This window comes from Balaenoptera ricei, chromosome X (assembly GCF_028023285.1).
Source record: "Balaenoptera ricei isolate mBalRic1 chromosome X, mBalRic1.hap2, whole genome shotgun sequence".
Lineage (NCBI taxonomy): Eukaryota > Metazoa > Chordata > Mammalia > Artiodactyla > Balaenopteridae > Balaenoptera > Balaenoptera ricei.
In genome coordinates this window covers 97,566,058-97,586,518 of record NC_082660.1, presented here as the reverse complement: position 1 = coordinate 97,586,518, position 20,461 = coordinate 97,566,058, and the positions used below count along the sequence as shown (strand labels likewise).

The 20,461-nt window shown below is 37.2% G+C and overlaps 1 protein-coding gene across 1 annotated transcript in view; it reads right to left on the bottom strand.

Annotated features, from left to right (window-relative positions):
* LOC132357164 (NACHT, LRR and PYD domains-containing protein 12-like) overlaps nucleotides 1-20,461 on the bottom strand; it is a 47,789-nt gene that overhangs the window by 17,201 nt on the left and 10,127 nt on the right. Inside the window, exons 4-6 of the mRNA XM_059910454.1 lie at nucleotides 6,355-6,425; nucleotides 5,272-5,316; nucleotides 940-2,599 (exon numbers count right to left, since the gene is read on the bottom strand). Coding sequence (XP_059766437.1) covers nucleotides 940-2,599; nucleotides 5,272-5,316; nucleotides 6,355-6,425 — 1,776 coding nt within the window. The remainder of the gene's footprint in view (nucleotides 1-939; nucleotides 2,600-5,271; nucleotides 5,317-6,354; nucleotides 6,426-20,461) is intronic.

Here is a 20,461-nt window from a genome sequence, read left to right as displayed (position 1 = left end):
CTTTCCACAAACACACCTATGCCATGCTCAATTCCACCTCTATGCTACTGCCCACTGAGGAACTAACAATTACCAGAGAAAAGACTCGGGTTAACTCACTTCCCAAGTTGAGCATTCTGCCCACTCCTGTCTCCTTCTCAAGGTCCCCTACCCCTCCCCTGGCCCCACAACTAAATGAGAGGCACTGTCCATATTAACCTGAGTACTGAGAACAGACTTATGACCAGTGGCATTTTCCAGACAATGCAGGTATAAGTCTTCTTGGCTGCTTTAGTAAGTCAGTAGAGCTGTATTTTGTAGTATACAGAGTACATACTGTGTAAGTGGTTTACCTAAGCCTCTTTGAACTCCAGCTCTCAACTCTCCATGTAGGTGTGAGTCTAGCAGAAAGAACCCAGGCTTTATAGCAATATACACAGGAGTGCAGCTCTGTCCCTTACCAACCTGGAGCTCTTTGAGGCCTCACTGATGAAGTATATGTAGAGAAGAGTGAGGACCAATTGAACATTAAGTTTACAACCTTTTCCAGAATAGTCATCAACACCAAAATAGCAGAGTCTTCAATGATAATCTTAATGATTTATACGCTCATAACTTTTTATAATTATCAAGCACCTTCACAGAGAGACAGTGAAGACTAATAGACACACACACTCACATACACACACTTACAGTGGCTAGCACAGTGCCTGGCACATAGTTAAGTTCTCACAAATGTCAGCTTTCCCTCAGTGTCTACCTTGGCCAGTGTTCAATATGTGATAGATACTCAATAAATCCTTATTGTGTTGATTGACATACAATATGGAAAGCAGAGATAATTCAATTTATTTATTGACAATGCTAGAAATGATTATGTGCCTGAATACTTGAAATAAACAAGAAGGCCCATCATTTCTGTAGGCCAAAACACTGGTGAAAAGACATTAGTATACTCACTGATTAAGCGTCAAGGTTGGTGGCATGAATGCTGAAGCTCGATCTTCCTCCTCAAATCCAAGTAGGTGCTGACACTTCAGAGACACTGACAGGTGACTATGACTGCTTTTTACACAGAATGACATAGCCAGAATGTCCATTTTTGTATAGGTAGGTTGAAGCAGTATAATTGACCCTAAATCATCAATTATCCTTTTTGCATATTCTTCTTCCTGAATCTCATACAAACAGTGAAACAAGTCCATTGGCTCAATCTGTAACCTAGAAGATTTATCCTTTATTTCTTTCTCAGTCCACTTCAATAACTCCTCTCGAAGTCCTGGAGAGACTTTTCTCCCAAAGGTAGTTTCCACAGACTTTCCCTTTCCTTTATGTAAGAGGCCAAATAAGAACTGTATTGTTAATGATGAAAACCCTTTTCCATATTGTTGGAATATTTCTTGCCACGTTTTCCCCACTTGATCAAAAAACATCCAGCTGCTGTCATTCTTCAGGGCATAGAACACAGCAGTCAGGAACTCTTGGAAACTGAAGTGAAGGAAAGTATAGACACTGACACCTCCTTCAACTTTTTTCAAAAAGTGATTGAGAAAAGTGCAGTTGGTATCATACACTCCTATCCCATGTCTTCTGAGGTCACTGATTTCAAACAGGACCTGCTGGTTCTGCAGTCCCTCTGCAGCCAAAGAGCAAAGGCCCCACAGGCAACTCTGTCCCTTCCACACCGAGATGCCTGTAAGGGTTTTGAGGCACTTGGAAAAGTAGAACAGATACACATCAGTCATGGTTTGAAGTGATCTCATAAGAGTCCTGTCACCATCTCCCTGTGACTGCAGGACACTGCAGATCATCCAGGAGATGATGGGAAGAGAAGACATAATGTCAAGGCCTTCATTTTCTCGCAGACCATAAAAAACTCTCATTGCAGCATTAGCACCTGAAAACTGACTCAAGAAATATGCTCTCTTTTCAGCATCTGTAAACCACAGGATCTCTGCCTGGGTAGCTTGTTTTAACAGAGAGTGAAGCTTCTTCATGGCTGTAGGCCGGGCAGTTATCAGGAGGGAGGATTCAGGAAACAGTTTTTTCCTCACGAAACTACATAAGAGGGTCTCTACTGGCTTCCTCTCCAGGGGATTGGCACTAAGATCCTCTTCCTGGTCACCTACAGGGTACTGAAGCTCAGGAAATCCATCAAGAATGAACAGAAGCTTCTCTGGATATACAAGAATAACGTCCAGGATTGGTCCGTCTATATCTTGAAAAGTGTTAGTGATCAGGTCAGCAGCACTAAGGTTAGCAAAACGGCTTATTTCTCTGCAGTTTACATAGATGAGATAGTCAAATCTGCCTGGAGTAACCATTCCTGCTGCCCAGTCAAACATGAACTTATGCACCACAGCTGTTTTCCCAATCCCAGCACATCCCTGAAGCACCACAGTTTGGGATAAGCTGGAGCCCTCTTCATCAGGATCAAATATATGTTCCATCTCAATAAAATTATTTTGTTGAGGAATTCCGCATGGTGGCTTTTCTGATATACAGTGTTCTTTTACAACAAGCAGTCGTGACTCTATATGCTTGCCATGGTGATAACATTTGTCAATTCCTTTTTTTAGGTATTTTTCTTTTAGATGTTTTCTAAATACTTTCCTGTAATCTAATGGGGTGACACCAAGAGTCAGTAATCACAGAATCCTAGACAACAATACAAACAACAACTATAACTAATACTACCATCACCACCATCTCTACTCAGATGTTTCAAAGGCTCCTCAAACTTCACGCATCTGAGCTCTTGATTTCTATTCCACTGCCCGCCCCCCCAAAAAAACCCTCCTCAGGGCTCAGAAAAATGTTAGGATTCATTACTTCTTTTTTTTCCCTTGAATCCTCCACATCCATTTAGCAAGGCCTATCATTTATATCTCCAAAATAAGCCTCCAATCCATTTATTTGCCACTACAACCTCAAATACCACCCAAGTACAAGGCACTATCAATCAACTCTTTCCTGGACTGCTGAAACAGCCTCTGTGGCTCCTCTCCACACAAGCAGCCAACGTGATCTTCTAAAACTATCAATTACATCACGTCACTGCCATGGCCCAAAACTTTTCAAGAGCTTTTCATTGCACTTGATATAAAATCCAAAATCCTTACCTCATCCTACAAGGTCTGCTACGATCTGGGCCCTATCTACCTTCACTCCCCAGCCTTTTATATCACTCTCCTTCTCAGTCCCTATACTAAAGCCACACCGGCTTACTTTTAGTTCCTCACAAATGCCATGTTCTTTCCCACTTCCAGGCCTTTCCACCAGCTATTCTCTCTGCCTGGAACACACTTCTTCCTGCTCTTCCCATGGAGATCCCCTTCTCATCCTTCAGACCTTAAACATTACTTCCTAGAAGAAGACTTCCCTGACCACCCAGTTTAAAGCAGATCCTCTCTACTATACCCTCTCCCAGGACCCTGTTTTCCCTTTATAGCACTTAGCACAATTTACAATTGTCTTGTTTATTTTTTTCATTATCTGTCTTTCCCACTAACCTACATGAAAACAGGGACCTTGTCTGTCTTTTTCATCATAGTACCCTAAGTACCTAGCTGGTGCCTGGAACATGGTAGACACTCAATATTTATTGAAAATGGCTACAAATGCTTGCTTTTGAATTAAAAACAAGCCATTTATTATGCCTATTCTGTGTCAGATACTGTACTAGGCCCTTTACATACATTTTTTTTAAATTTAATCATCATAATAATCCCATGAAGTAGGTATTATCCAGATTTTATAGTTGAGGAAACTGAAAACTTATAACCAGGGTTATACATTCATGGGTGTGCAATCTGTGCTTAGGCCTCGTGCTCAGAGGATCTATACTTGGTGTAATGCTCTGCTGTTCCTATCTTGAAATTCTTAATAATTTTTGAACAAGGAATCCTGTCTTTTCATTTTGCACCATACCCCATAAATATGTAGTCAGTCCTGCTTATAGCATTGGGTAACTTGTCCAAGGTTCGACAGCTAGTAAATGGCAGAGACTTCAATTAAAACTCAGGTTTGTCTGAAGCCATGGCCTATATGCTTAAATACTATACTATGTAGTTTTTCACTTTCTGCAACTAGAAAAAATAATCCAAGGAGTCAGTTATCAAGTTCAAACTTCTGTTAAGTGAATATCTAAGCTAGTATTTTCCAAATAAGTTTCTCGTGTAACATTTTTGCAAGATATTAATAGGAGAGCTGTGAAAAAGGTGTCCAGTGGTCAAATAAGGTAAGGGGAATGCACCTTCTATCCCATTTTAGAGTTTCTCAATACATATTAGCATATGAAAGGCTCTGAGCGAATCAACAGTTAAAAAAAAAAACGGACTGCTTAACTTTGTTTAATCCAGTATTTTCTGGACTTAAATGACTACCGAACCCTTTTTTAAAAGCAAAATTATTAACTCCTGGAGAACAGTATTCTGTAGAATGCAGGTTGGGGAATGCTGATCTAGATAAGTGTTTGCAAACTTTTTCTGTAAAGTTCCATAAACAGATTAGGCTTTTAGGTCTCTGCTGCAATTACAGGCATACCTTGGAGATATTGCGGGTTTAGTTCCAGACCACTGCAATAAAGCGAATATTGCAATAAAGCAAGTCACACAAACTTTTTGGTTTCCTAGTGCATATAAAAGTTACACTTACACTAACTGTACTGTAGTCTATTAGGTGTGCAAGAGCATTATATCTAAAAAACAATGTACATACCTTAATTAAAAAGTACTTTATTGCAAAAAAAATGCTAATCATCATCTGGCAACACAGGGTTGCCACAAATCTTCAATTTGTAAAGAATCACAATATCTGTGAAGTACAATAAAATGAAGCGCAATAAAACAAGGTATACCTTTACTCAACTCTGCCATATTAGCGTGAAAGCAGCCCTAGACAATATGTAAATGAATGGGCATGGATGGTTCCAGTAAAAGTTTATTTACAAAAACAGGCAGCTGGCTGGATTTGGCCCACTAGCTGTAATTTGTTGACCTCAATCTAGATCATTCCAGAAGCAGACTGATCTATTCTATCCATAAAGTCCTGTACATCTGGTGCTTGACTACCATCATCAGAGGTCCTCCTAGTATTTGAATATCTATCCTAAATGATATAAAAGTCCTATTTGTTATGACAGTTTGGGACTTCATGAATATTACCCAAAAAACCATTGATTGTTGCTCAGTGAATATGGGGGAAGAAATGGGAGAGGAGTGGGGATGAGTGGGGTTCATGGGAGACACTATTCCCAAAACAGAAAAAGAGTAAATCAGAAAAGACATCTACCTGTAAGCTCCTTCCATGAAAATGAAGCCAGAGAACTTGAAGCAGCTGTGGGAGGAAGAGCTGGGGTTAAGAGTATCGCAAATACACCTTTGTACCAAAACATGAAATACACAGAAATTTAGTCACACTGTTACAGCCGTTCATGCTGTTCCCCAAACAGAAATAAAACAAAGAAAGAAAGCCACCTCACATCTATTCTAACTTACCAAAAAGGTATTTCATAGCTAATGTCCAACATGAAGTAAACCTAAGAAATTCCCACACAAATATATTTAGGGTGTAAACATTTATATTTATATGATAAATAAGGAAAATTTTAGGCATGAACTTAAAGGGGCATTCATTATTTGAAGTGACTGTTTCTGGTATTTTGTTTTCCTTTGAACGTTAGCTTATTGCTTCTGTTGGAGCTTCTGTTGAGCCTAACTTGTTAATGAGAAAGAATAAGACATTGTTGATGTTAATTCGACAGAAATATACAATGACCTACATTCAAATGCACACACACACACACACACATCCCTTCACGTTCCTATAGGTTTTTAGTACTTGCACACCTTTATAGGCAAGAGTGAGACATAGTTGGGAGCTGTGACTAGGTGTATGGGAGGAAGCAGAGTATGGAGAGGCAGATATTAGAATGTCACAGAAATGGGCAGCAAGTGAGTGGTCTGTTGAAGATAACCAGTTTCTATTCCCCATAACTAAACATTCCTTGGAGTTCAGGAATCAGCCACATGGGGAAGGACTCCAGAAATCTTCACTCTTTACTCTTTTGTGCTGTCTCCTGTGAAAATCTGTGGTTACAGTAAAGGAAGAGACTTAAGAGTCTTTTATGATTATAGATGCTTTGGGGACTATGGAAAACATTATAGACACCAGATGCCTCTTCACAAAAATTGTGGAGAGATTATTAATGGGTAAATTCTGTATCCATGTAATACCTTAATATACATATACCTATACACATACAACACAATTTTAAAGATTCAGAAAAATCCCACAGTCCATGAGGAGAAGTAGGGGAAAGAGAATGAACAAGACTACCTAGATTATACCCTTTTACCTCATTCAGCTACTCACCTTTCTGTTCAGACAATAAGCTCCAGGTGCAAGCAGGTTCCATATCTTTTCGTTTCTTTTGACTGTTCATCCTGGCAAATCAAGAAGACTGTAACCCAAAACAGAAATGATGACTGTAAGGCCTGGTGGAAGCCCAGAGTAAAAAAGTAACTCAAGAAAGACTACTCAAAGCATCACAGAGCTGGGGAAGAGAGAAGGCCCAGTAACCAAGTAGAGAGCTAGCTGGGACTAGGAGATCACAGGAAGATAGACCAAAATCAACAGTCTTCAGCTTGAAGAGAAAAAAAAAAAAACAAAAAAACTAAAGAGAGGATAGAATGTCCACAGACTTTTGAAGAGTACAAATAAGGGAAATGTCAAATTGAGCTCTAAAATGCATTATTAAGGGAAGGATAGGATTTAGGCAGTATACCTCTAATGTTTGTGGTCAAGATAAGAAAGAATGACTGTGTCCTTCTACAACACAAGTCAATTTGGTACCACTGGTAAAGGGAGAATTCTAAGACCACAGATTAGAATACTGTGGTATAAGAGAAACAGTCTAGAGAGTCAGGAGATCCAAGCCCTAGTTCCATTTCTATAACTACCTACCTATGGACCTTGAGTAAGATTCTTCTACTTTCTGAATCTGTTTTATTATTTTCAAAATGGTGGAGAGAATGTTAGCCCAGGTTTCTTTCCAGGTTGAACATTGTAAGATCAGTGGTCCTAAGTCCCAGTTGCACATTAGAATTACCTTCACACCACCTTCCAGAATTTGTTTTCTTTGTTGCAATATTACTTATCAATTTCTAACACACTTGATTATTTTCTTATGAGTTAGGTTTATTATTCACTTTCAGTATTTCCCCCTTAAATTGAATTATTGGCCCCAATTCTCAGCCCTTGCCATGAACTTGGCAGGTCCACACCAAAGAAGTGGAACTTATTTTCCCACCTCTTATCTTCGAGCTCAACTTTGAAACTTGCTCTGGGTAATGGAGTGTACACAGATGTGACTCAAGTAGGGGCCTGATATGTGCTTGCACAGTTGTACATGCTCCCTCTTGTGATTCTGCCACTGGCATGAGATGAGCCATGAGAGAAACAAGCCCCAGGTAGTCCACTCGTCCAAGGATGAGAAATACATGCAGTAGAGCCACCCCAGTTTACTCATAGTCCTGCAGCAAAAAAAATAGACTCACCCCAGCCCGAATCAGAGTTGCCCAACAGAACCCTGCCTAATCAGCTGAGTCCCAGCTGGCCTCCAGATCGGTGAGAATAAGTGCTTAATAAATTCTTAACTTTTCATGCCACTGAGATTTTGTGGTTGTTGTTATGTATTGTTGTGGCAATAGCTAACTAATACATCTTGCTAGAGAGTAAATGCCTAGAAAGTGTTTGACACAGAGAAGACATTCATTAAATGTTCATTGAATAAATTGAATAAATGAATAAAATCTTAAAAATAATACAGTGCCTAGTCTGCATTCCTGATCAATTAAATCAGAATCTTTGATGATGAGGTTTGGCATTGACTTTTTTTTAAGTTCCCAAGGTGATTCGAATACACAGCCAGGGAAAAGAGCCACTGTTCTAAGAATTAGTTATTTTTGATAGAGTGTATTGGTGAAACACACAGGCTTTGGAATCAAACAGATGTGTTCAGGCCCTGACTCTACCACTTACTATGTGACAACCATGGAATTAACATCTCTAAGCCTCAGATTCCTCAGCTATTAAATAGGGATAACAACAGTTGATCACAACCTTTCTTAAAAGGTTATTATGAGGATTAAATGAAGTATGCATATGAAGTATTCAGTACACTACATGGTACACAGTAAGGGCTCAATAATCCTAAACCATAGCTAATGTTGGCATTGCTGTATCATTTGATAGAGAGTAAAAATGTCTGAACTCAGATAGACCTTACTTAAATTCCATTTCCACTGCTTTCTAGCAAGATGACTTCGAGTAAAGTTACTTAAACTCCTGAGACTACAGTAACCCATCTGTAAAATATGGTGATAATAATAACTACTTCATTATTTTGTTGTGAGGATTAAATAAGATGACACACATAAAACTCTTAGCAGAGGACCAAGTGCAATATAAATAATGTTAGAGAAAAATAAGTTGGCATTTATTATAACTGACAGAAAGAAGTTACATTCTATTAAAATCTCCACATAACAACTTCTTATGAGACAGAGTGTTCCCAGCACAGTGTTATATTCCCACATCCTGGGTTCTTTTCCCAGTCACTAGGAACAGCGTGTCCTCTAAAAAGTAGAAAAAAATTCTCTAGTTACAAATTACTCCAGTAAGCACTCCTGCCCTCAGGTAATGGAGCTGGAGGGGTACATGGCCACTCACTCTCTTCCTAGGCCATCTCTACGATGTCCATGATTTCAATCATTCCTTACAACTCCTAATTGTTTACCTAAGTCTAGCCCTCTTCTCTCAGATCCAGATTTATTCATCTAAAGTCTTACTCAGCATCTCCACTTAGATGCTGACACCTCTCTTTTTCTTACCTCTGTTGGTAACTACTGTTTGGTTTGTCCAGCATTCTTTCATTGATCTTGGTTTTGATAAGATATCCCATATCTCTTAATGGAATAATCAGATTCTCTGTGCCTGAATTTTAAAACCTGAGTGGGGACTATAGAGACTGAGGTTCTGATACCCAAATGCCCCAAGCTTCCTTAGTTCCTGACCTCCCTGAAACCTTGTTTTTGAGCACTCCATGTAGTTTCAAGTAACTCCAGTATCCTTCCAAAAACCTCTATTTTTGCTCAAGTTAAGTTATTCAGAATCAATTTCTATTGCCTGCAACTAAAGAACTCTGACATAGAAATTATACCAGAAACACTAACAACAAACTCTCAGAAAGAGAAATTAAGAAAACAATCCCATTCACAGTTGCATCAAAAAGAATAAAATACCTGGGAATAAGTCTACCTAAGGAGATAAAAGACGTGTACTCAGAAAACTATAAGACACTGATGAAACTGAAGATGACACAAAGAGATGGAAAGATATACTGCACTCATGGATTGGAAAAATTAATATTGTTAAAATGACCATCTTACCCAAGGCAATCTACAGATTCACTGCAATCCCTATCAAAATACCAATGGCATTTTTCACAGAACAAATATTCTAAAATTTGTGTGGCAATACAAAAGATCCCAATTAGCTAAAATAATCTTGAGAAAGAAAACCAAAACATAAAGTATCATGCTACCTGATCTCAAACTATACTACAAAGCTACAGTAATCAAAATAGTATGGTACGGGCACAAAAACAGACACAGATCAATGGAATACAATAGACAGCCCAGAAATGAACCCACATTTATATGGGCAATTAATCTACAACAAAGGAGGCAAAAATAAACAATGGGGAAAACACAGCCTCTTCAATAAATGGTGTTGGGAAAACTGGACAACTACATTCAAAAGAATCCAACTGGACTACTTTCTCACACCATATACAAAAATAAACTCAAAATAGATTGAAGACTTAAATGTAAGACCTGAAACCATAAAACTTCTAGAAGAAAACATAGGCAGTACACTCTTTGATATCAGTCTTAGCAATATTTTTTTGGATATGTCTCCTCAGGCAAAAGAAACAAGAGCAAGAATCAACAAATGGGACTACATCAGACTAAAAAGCTTTTACACAGTGAAGGAAACTATCAACAAAATGAAAAGGCCACCTGCTGAATGGGAGACAATATTTGCAAATGATATATCCTATAGGGGGTTAATGTCAAACATATACAAAGAACTCATAAAACTCAACATCAAAAAAACAAACAACCCAATTAAAAAATGGGCAGAGGAACTGAATAGCCTTTTTTCCAAAGAAGACATACTGATGGCCAACAAGAATATGAAAAGATGCTCAATAGCACTAATCATCAAGGAAATGCAAATGAAAACCACAATGAGATATCACCTCACACCTGTCAGAATGGCTATTATCAAAAAGACAGTAACAAGTGTTCGCAAGGATATGGAGAAAAGGGAACCCTTGTGCACTGTTGGTGAGAATGTAAATTGGTGCAGCCACTATGGAAAACAGTATGGAGATTCCTCAAAAAATTAAAAACAGAACTACCATAAAATCCAGCAATTCCACTTATGGGTACTTATCTGAAGAAAATGAAAACATTAATTAGAAAATACATAAACAACCCTATGTTCATCACAGCACTAGTTTTTTTTTTAATTTTTATTGGAGTACAGTTGATTAACAATGTTGTGTTAGTTTCAGGGGTACAGCAAAGTGAATCAGTTATACATATACATATATCCACTCTTTTTTATTTTTTTATTTTTTCCAGTTTTTTATTTTTTAAAAATTTTTTAACATCTTTACTGGAGTATAATTGCTTTACAATGGTGTGTTAGCTTCTGCTTTATAACAAAGTGAATCAGCTATACATATACATATATCCCCATATCTCCTCCCTCTTGCATCTCCCTCCCACCTTCCTTATCCCACTCCTCTAGGTATCCACTCTTTTTAGACTCTTTTTCCATATAGGCCATTACAGAGTATTGAGTAGAGTTCCCTGTGCTATATAGTAGGTCCGTATTAGTTATCTATTTTATATATAGTAGTGTGTATATGTCAATCCCAATCTTCCAATTTATCCCTCCCCCACACCTTACCCCCTGGTAATCATAAGTTTGTTTTCTACATCTGTAACTCTATTTCTGTTTTGTAGATAAGTTCATTTGTACCCTTTTTTTAGATTCCACATATAAGTGATATCATATGATATTTGTCTTTCTCTGTCTGACTTACTTCACTCAGTATGACAATCCCTAGGTCCATCCATGTTGCTGCAAATGGCATTATTTTGTTCTTTTTTATGGCTGAGTAATATTCCATTGTATATATGTACCATGCCTTCTTTATCCATTCCTCTGTTGATGGACATTTAGGTTGCTTTCATGTCCTGGCTATTGTAAACAGTGCTGTAATGAACACTGGGGTGCATGTATCTTTTCAATTTATGGTTTTCTCCGGATATATGCCCAGGAGTGGAATTGCTGGATTTTATGGTAGCTCTATTTTTAATTTTTTAAGGAACCTCCATACTGTTCTCCATAGTGGCTGTACCAGTTTACATTCCCACCAACAGTGTAGGATGGTTCCCTTTTCTCCACACCCTCTCCAGCATTTATTGTTTGTAGATTTTTTTGATGATGGCCATTCTGACCGGTGTGAGGTGATATCTCATTGTAGTTTTGATTTGCATTTCTCTAATAATTAGTGATGTTGAGTATCTTTCCATGTGCTTTTTAGCCATCTGTATATCTTCTTTGGAGAAATGTCTACTTAGATAGTCCACCCATTTTCTGATTGGGTTGTTTTTCTGATATTGCATTGCAGCATTATTTATAATACCAAGATATGGAAGAAACCTAAGTTCCCATTGATAGATGAATATATATATATATATATATATATATATATATATATAAAATGGAACATTACTCAGCCATGAAATCTTGCCATTTGCAACAACATGGATGGACCTAGAGTGTATTATATTAAGCAAAATAAGTCAGACAGATAAAGACAAATACCACATAATCTCACTTATATGTGTAATCTAAAAAACAAAATGAATTAACAAGCATAATTAAACAGAAACAGAGTCATAGATACAGAGAACAAACAGGTGGTAGCCAGATTGGAGGAAACTGGGGGAGGAGAGAAATAAGTGAGGGAGATCAAGAGGTACAAACTTTCAGTTACAAAGTAAATGAGTCACAGTGTAGGGAATATACTCAATAATTATGTAATATCTTTGTATGGTAACAGATGACAACTAGACTTACGGTGACATTTTGAAATGTATAGAAATATTGAATCACTATGTTGTGTACCAGAAACTAACATAGTGTTGTAGGTTAATTATACTTCCAAAACAAGCAAAGAAACAAACTCCTAGAAAAAGAAATCAGATTTGTGACCACCAGAGGTGGGGAGGGGGGAATTAGGTGAAGGCAGTCAAAAGGTACAAACTTCCAGTTATAAGATAAATTAAGTACTATGGATGTAATATACAGCATGATGAAGATAATTAACACTGCTGTATAAAAGTTGTTAAGAGAGTAAATCCTAAGAGTTCTCATCACCAGGAAAAAATATTTTTTCTATTTCTTTAATGTTGTACCTATATGAGACGACGTAATCATTTCATGATGTATGTAAGTCATATCACTATGCTGTACATCTTAAACTTACACAGTGCTGTATGTCAATTATATCTCAAAAAAACTAGAAAAAAAAATTGAAAAGAAAAAGAAATTATACCAGAGAGTGAGTTACAGTCAACAGACCTTTAGGGAACTATGGGGGTATTTTACAACTGGTTATTAGACCCAGTTAGAGTAAAAGGCTGTGAGATGGCCCAAATTCCACGATGGGAAAGTAGTATCCATTGTACTAGGAGTTCCACTAGAATATATGGAATCGTTATGCAAAGTACCAAAAGGTGCCCTCTTCAAGAAGACAAATCAAAGTAAGTAATTCAGTCTCCTCCAAGCAGTTGAATTACAAAAAGGTAAAATGGTGCTTCTTCCTCTGCGCTAGGGGAGCACCAAGTTAGGGAACACAGGTTAGAGAGCAGGGTATGGGCTAATTTCAGTCCCCCTTCACACCCTTGGCTGTGTGCCTTTTCAGTCAACAAACTGTACAACTTTTCATGGTGACTCGACATGGTATGCATGCTGCCAAAAACAGGAGAAAGAAATGCTACAAATCTCACCTCCAGGCCTAAAATGAGACTCTGGTTTTTTTTTATTGAGATATAATTCACATATCATAAAATTCACCCTTTTAAAGTGTACAATTCATTGCTTTGTAGTACATTCACAAAGTTTTGCAACCATCACCACTATCCAATTCCAGAACATTTTCATCACCCCAAAACGAAATGCTGTACTCATTAAGCAGACACTCCCCATTCTCCCCCCACCCCAGCCCCTGGCAACCACAATTCTACTTTATGTCTCTAAGGATTTGCCTATTCTGGACATTTCATATAAATGGAATCACACAATACGTGCCCTTTTGTGTCTGGCTTCTTTTCTTAGCATAATGTTTTCAAGGTTCATCCATGTTGTATCATGTATCAGTTCTTCATTCCTTTTTATAACTGAATAAGAATCTATTTCACATCCACTGGAATGGCTGTAATTTAAAAAATGAAAAATGGCAAGCATGTGGAAAAATTAGCACACTCATACATTGCCAGTGGGAATATAAAATGATGCAGCCACTATGGAAAAGTTCAGCAGCTCCACAATAAGTTAAACACAGGATTACCATGTGACCCAGCAATTTTACTTCTAGGTATATACCCCAAACAATTGAAAACAGGTATTTAAACAAAAATTTGTACAAAAATAGTCACAGCATCACTATACTAAATAGCAAAAAAGGTGGAAACAACCCCAATGTCCATCAACTGATGAACTGAATAAACAAAATGTGGTATATATTTACAGTGGAATACTATCCAGCCATAAAAAGGAACAAGGTACTGAGGCATGCTATAACATGGATGAGCCTTGAAAACATTATGCTACATGAAGGAAGTCAGACACGAAACTCCATTTATATGAAATGTACATAATAGACAAATTCGTAGAGAAAGAAAGTAGATTAGTGGTTGCCAGGGGTTCGGGGAAAAGGGGAAGTGGTAGTGACTGCTAATGGTTATGGGATTCTGTTTGAGGTGTCGGAAACATTCTGGAATTAGATAGTGGTGATGGTTACACAGCATTGTGAATATACTGAAAATAACTAAATTGTATACTTTAAAAGGGTGGGTTTTATGGTATGTGAATAAAATCAATCAGATCAATTTAATAAAAGCTATAAACTAAACTTGTGGTAATCATTTTGCAATATATACATGTATCAAGTCATTATGTTGTACACCTAAAACCAAAACAGTGTTATATGTCAATTATAACTCAATTAAAAAATAGAAAAAAATCAATTGTAAAAGTAGGAAAAAAATCAATGAAAAATGCAATTACAGAAGAAAATGAGAAAGTGGAAACAACCCAAATGTCCATCAATGGATGAATGGATAAACAAAATGTGGTCTAGACATACAACACATTACTCAGCCTTTAAACAGAAGAAGATTCTGAAACATGCTACATGTATTAAATTTGAAAACATTATGCAAAGTGAAATAAGCCAGGCACAAAATAAAAAATATTATATGATTCTATTTATATGAAGTACATAGAATAGTCAAATTCATAGAGTCAGAAAGTATAACGGCGGTTACCAGGGTCTGGGGGGAGAGGGTAATGGGGAGTTATTGTTTAATGGGTATAGAGTTTCAGTTTGGGAAGATGAAAAATTTTGGAGGTGGCTAGTGGTGATGCTTGGGTAACAATGTAATGTACTTAATGCCACTGAATTGTACACATAAAAGTGACTAAAGTGAGCTCTACTCACCACCAGTCCCTCCCATCAGGAAACTTGCACAAGCCTCTTAGATAGCCACATCCACCAGAGGGTAGCCAGCAGAAACAAGAAGAACTACAATCCTGCAGCCTGTGGAACAAAAACCACATTCACAGAAAGACAGACAAGATGAAAAGGCAGAGGGCTATGTACCAGATGAAGGAACAAGATGAAACCCCAGAAAAACAACTAAATGGAGATAAGCAACCTTCCAGAAAATGAATTCAGAATAATGATAGTGAAGATAATCAAGGACCTCGGGAAAAGAATGGAGGCAAAGATCGAGAAGATGCAAGAAATGTTTAACAAAGACCTAGAAGAATTAAAGAACAAACAAACAGAGATGAACAATACAATAACTGCAATGAAAACTAAACTAGAAGGAATCAATAGCAGAATAACTGAGGCAGAAGAACAGATAAGTGAGCTGGAAGACAGAATGGTGGAATTCACTGCTGCAGAACAGAATAAAGAAAAAAGAATGAAAAGAAATGAAGACAGCCTAAGAGACCTCTGGGACAACATTAAACACACCAAAATTCGCATTATAGGGGTCCCAGAAGGAGAAGAGAGAGAGAAAGGACCAGAGAAAATATTTGAAGAGATTCGAGTCAAAAACTTCACTAACAGGGGAAAGGAAATAGCCACCCAAGTCCAGGAAGCGCAGAGAGTCCCATACAGAATAAACCCAAGGAGAAACACGCCGAGACACATAGTAATCAAACTGGCAAAAATTAAACGCAGAGAAAAATTATTGAAAGCAGCAAGGGAAAAATGGCAAATAACATACAGGGGAACTCCCATAAGGTTAACAGCTGATTTCTCAGCAGAAACTCTACAAGCCAGAAGGGAGTGGCATGATATACCTAAAGTGATGAAAGGGAAGAACCTACAACCAAGATTACTCTACCCAGCAAGGATCTCATTCAGATTCGATGGAGAAATCAAAAGCTTTACAGACAAGCAAAAGCTATGAGAATGCAGCACCACCAAACCACCCCTACAACAAATGCTAAAGGAACTTTTCTAAGTGGGAAACACAAGAGAATAAAAAGACCTACAAAAACAAACCCAAAACAATTAAGAAAATGGTCATAGGAGCATACATATCGATAATTACCTTAAACGTGAATGGATTAAATGCTCCAACCAAAAGACACAGGCTTGCTGAATGGATACACAAACAAGACCCATCTATATGCTGTCAACAAGAGACCCACTTCAGACCTAGGGACACATACACACTGAAAGTGAGGGGATGGAAAAAGATATTCCATGCAAATGGAAATCAAAAGAAAGCTGGAGTAGCTATACTCATATCAGATAAAATAGACTTTAAAATAAAGACTGTTACAAGAGACAAGGAAGGACACTACATAATGATCAAGGGATCAATCCAAGAAGAAGATGCAACAATCATAAATATATATGCACCCAACATAGGAACACCTCAATACATAAGGCAACTGCTAACAGCTCTAAAAGAGGAAATCGATAGTAACACAATAATAGTGGGGGACTTTAACACCTCACTTACACCAATGGACAGATCATCCAAAATGAAAATAAATAAGGAAACAGAAGCTTTAAATGACACAATAGACCAGATAGATTTAATTGATATTTATAGGACATTCCATCCGAAAACAGTAGATTACACTTTCTTCTCAAGTGCGCATGGAACATTCTCCAGGATAGATCACATCATGGGTCACAAATCAAGCCTCAGTAAATTTAAGAAAATTGAAATCATATCAAGCATCTTTTCTGACCACAACGCTATGAGATAAGAAATCAATTACAGGGGAAAAAACGTAAAAAACACAAACACATGGAGGCTAAACAATACCTTACTAAATAACCAAGAGATCGCTGAAGAAATCAAAGAGGAAATCAAAAAATGACAGTGAAAACACGATGATCCAAAACCTATGGGATGCAGCAAAAGCAGTTCTCAGGGGGAAGTTTATAGCTATACAAGCCTACCTCAAGAAACAAGAAAAATCTCAAATAAACAATCTAAACATACACCTAAAGGAACTAGAGAAAGAAGAACAAACAAAACCCAAAGTTAGCAGAAGGAAAGAAATCATAAAGATCAGAGCAGAAATAAATGAAATAGAAACAAAGAAAACAATAGCAAAGATCAATAAAACGAAAAGCTGGTTCTTTGAGAAGATAAACAAAATTGATAAACCATTAGCCAGACTCATCAAGAAAAAGAGGGAGAGGACTCAGATCAATAAAATTAGAAATGAAAAAGGAGAAGTTACAACAGACACCGCAGAAATACAAAGCATCCTAAGAGACTACTACAAGCAACTCTATGTCAATAAAATGGACAACCTGGAAGAAATGGACAAATTCTTAGAAAGGTATAACCTCCCAAGACTGAACAGGGAAGAAATAGAAAATATGAACAGACCAATCACAAGTAATGAAATTGAAACTGTAATTAAAAATCTTCCAACAAACAAAAGTCCAGGACCAGATGGCTTCACAGGTGAATTCTATCAAACATTTAGAGAAGAGCTAACACTCATCCTTCTCAAACTCTTCCAAAAAACTGTGGAAGAAAGAACACGCCCAAACTCATTCTACGAGGCCACCATCACCCTGATACCAAAACCAGACAAAGATACTACAAAAAAAGAAAATTACACACCAATATCACTGATGAATATAGATGCAAAAATCCTCAACAAAATACTAGCAAACAGAATCCAACAACATATTAAAAGGATCATACACCATGATCAAGTGGAATTTTTCCCAGGAATGCAAGGATTCTTCAATATATGCAAATCAATCAATGTGATACAGCATATTACAAATTTTAGAATAAAAACCATATGATCATCTCAATAGATGCAGAAAAAGCTTTTGACAAAATTCATCACCCATTTATGATAAAAACTCTCCAGAAAGTGGGCATAGAGGGAACCTACCTCAACATAATAAAGGCCATATATGACAAACCCACAGCAAACATCATTCTCAACGGTGAAAAACTGAACGCATTTCCTCTAAGATCAGGTACAAGACAAGGATGTCCACTCTCACCACTATTATTCAACATAGTTTTGGAAGTCCTAGCCAGGGCAATCAGAGAAGAAAAAGAAATAAAAGGAATACAAATTGGAAAAGAAGAAGTAAAACTGTCACTGTTTGCAGATGACATGATACTATACATAGAGAATCCTAAAAATGCCACCAGAAAACTAGTAGAGCTGATCAATGAATTTGGTAAAGTTGCAGGATACAAAATTAATGCACAGAAATCTCTTGCATTCCTATACACTAATGATGAAAAATCTGAAAGAGAAATTAAGGAAACACTCCCATTTACCATTGCAACAAAAAGAATAAAATACCTAGGAATAAACCTACCTAGGGAGACAAAAGACCTGTATGCAGAAAACTATAAGACACTGATGAAAGAAATTAAAGATGATACAAACAGATGGAGAGATATACCATGTTCTTCGATTGGAAGAATCAGTATTGTGAAAATGACTATATTACCCAAAGCAATCTACAGATTCAATGCAATCCCTATCAAATTACCAATGGCATTTTTTTACAGAACTAGAACAAAAAATCTTAAAATTTGTATGGAGACACAAAAGACCCCGAATAGCCAAAGCAGTCTTGAGGGAAAAAAACGGAGCTGGAGTAATCAGACTCCCTGACTTCAGACTATACTATAAAGCTACAGTAATCAAGACAATATGGTACTGGCACAAAAACAGAAACATAGATCAATGGAAGAATACAGAAAGCCCAGAGATAAACCCACACACCTATGGTCAACTAATCTATGACAAAGGAGGCAAGGATATACAGTGGAGAAAAGACAGTCTCTTCTATAAGTGGTGCTGGGGAAACTGGACAGCTACATGTAAAAGAATGAAATTAGAACACTCCCTAACACCAAACTCAAAAATAAACTCAAAATGGATTAGAGACCTAAATGTAAGACCGGACACTATAAAACTCTTAGAGGAAAACATAGGAAGAACACTCTTTGACATAAATCACAGCAAGATCCTTTTTGATCCACCTCCTAGAGTAATGGAAATAAAAACAAAAATAAACAAATGGGACCTAATGAAACTTCTAAGCTTTTGCACAGCAAAGGAAACCATAAACAAGACCAAAAGACAACCCTCAGAATGGGAGAAAATATTTGCAAACGAATCAACGGACAAAGGATTAATCTCCAAAATGTATAAACAGCTCATGCAGCTCAATATTAAAGAAACAAACAACCCAATTCAAAAATGGGCAGAAGACCTAAATAGACATTTCTCCAAAGAAGACATACAGATGGCCAAGAAGCCCATGAAAAGCTGCTCAACATCACTAATTATTAGAGAAATGCAAATCAAAACTACAATGAGGTACCACCTCACACTAGCTAGAATGGGCAGCATCAGAAAATCTACAAACAACAAATGCTGGAGAGGGTGTGGAGAAAAGGGAACCCTCTTGCACTGTTGGTGGGAATGTAAATTGATACAGCCACTATGGAGAACAGTATGGAGGTTCCTTAAAAAACTAAAAACAGAACTACCATATGATCCAGCAATCCCACTACTGGGCATATACCCAGAGAAAACCATAATTCAAAAAGACACATGCACTCCAATGTTCATTGCAGCACTATTTACAGTAGCCAGATCATGGAAGCAACCTAAATGCCCATCGACAGACGAATGGATAAAGTAGATGTGGTACATATATACAATGGAATATTACTCAGCCATAAAAAGGAACGAAATTGAGTCATTTGTTGAGACGTGGATGGACCTAGAGACTGTCATGCAGAGTGAAGTAAGTCAGAAAGAGAAAAACAAATATCATATATTAACACATATATGTGGAACCTAGAAAAATGGTACAGATGAACCGGTTTGCAGGGCAGAAATTGAGACACAGATGTAGAGAACAAACGTATGGACACCAAGGGGGGAAAGTGGTGGGGGGGTGGGGATGGTGGTGTGATGAATTGGGCGATTGGGATTGACATGTATACACTGATGTGTATAAAATTGATGACTAATAAGAACCTGTTGTATTAAAAAATAAATTAAATTAAATTAAAAATTTTTTTAAAAGTGACTAAAGTGATAAATTTTATGTTATATATATTTTACTGCAATAAAAAAGAAAATGGGCAAAATATTCGAACAGACCTTTCACAAAGGAAGATATACAAATGGCCAATAGCACATGAAAAGATGCTCAACATCATTAGTCACTAGGGAAATGTAAATAAAAACTGCAATGAGGTACCAGTTCACACTCACCAGAATGGTTAATATTAAAAAAACTGACACTACCAAATGCTACTAAGGATGTTGGTAGGAGAGTAAAATGGTACAAAGATATGGCAGTTTCACATAAAACAAAACATACCCCCTATGTTCAGCCATAAAAAACCATGAAATCTTGCCATTTGTGACAACATGCATGGACCTTGAGGGCATTATGCTAAGTGAAGTAAGTCAGATGTAGAAAGACAAATACCACATGATCTCGTTTACATACAGAATCTTAAAAAAAAACCCTCAAAGACACAGAGAACAGGTTGGTGGTTGC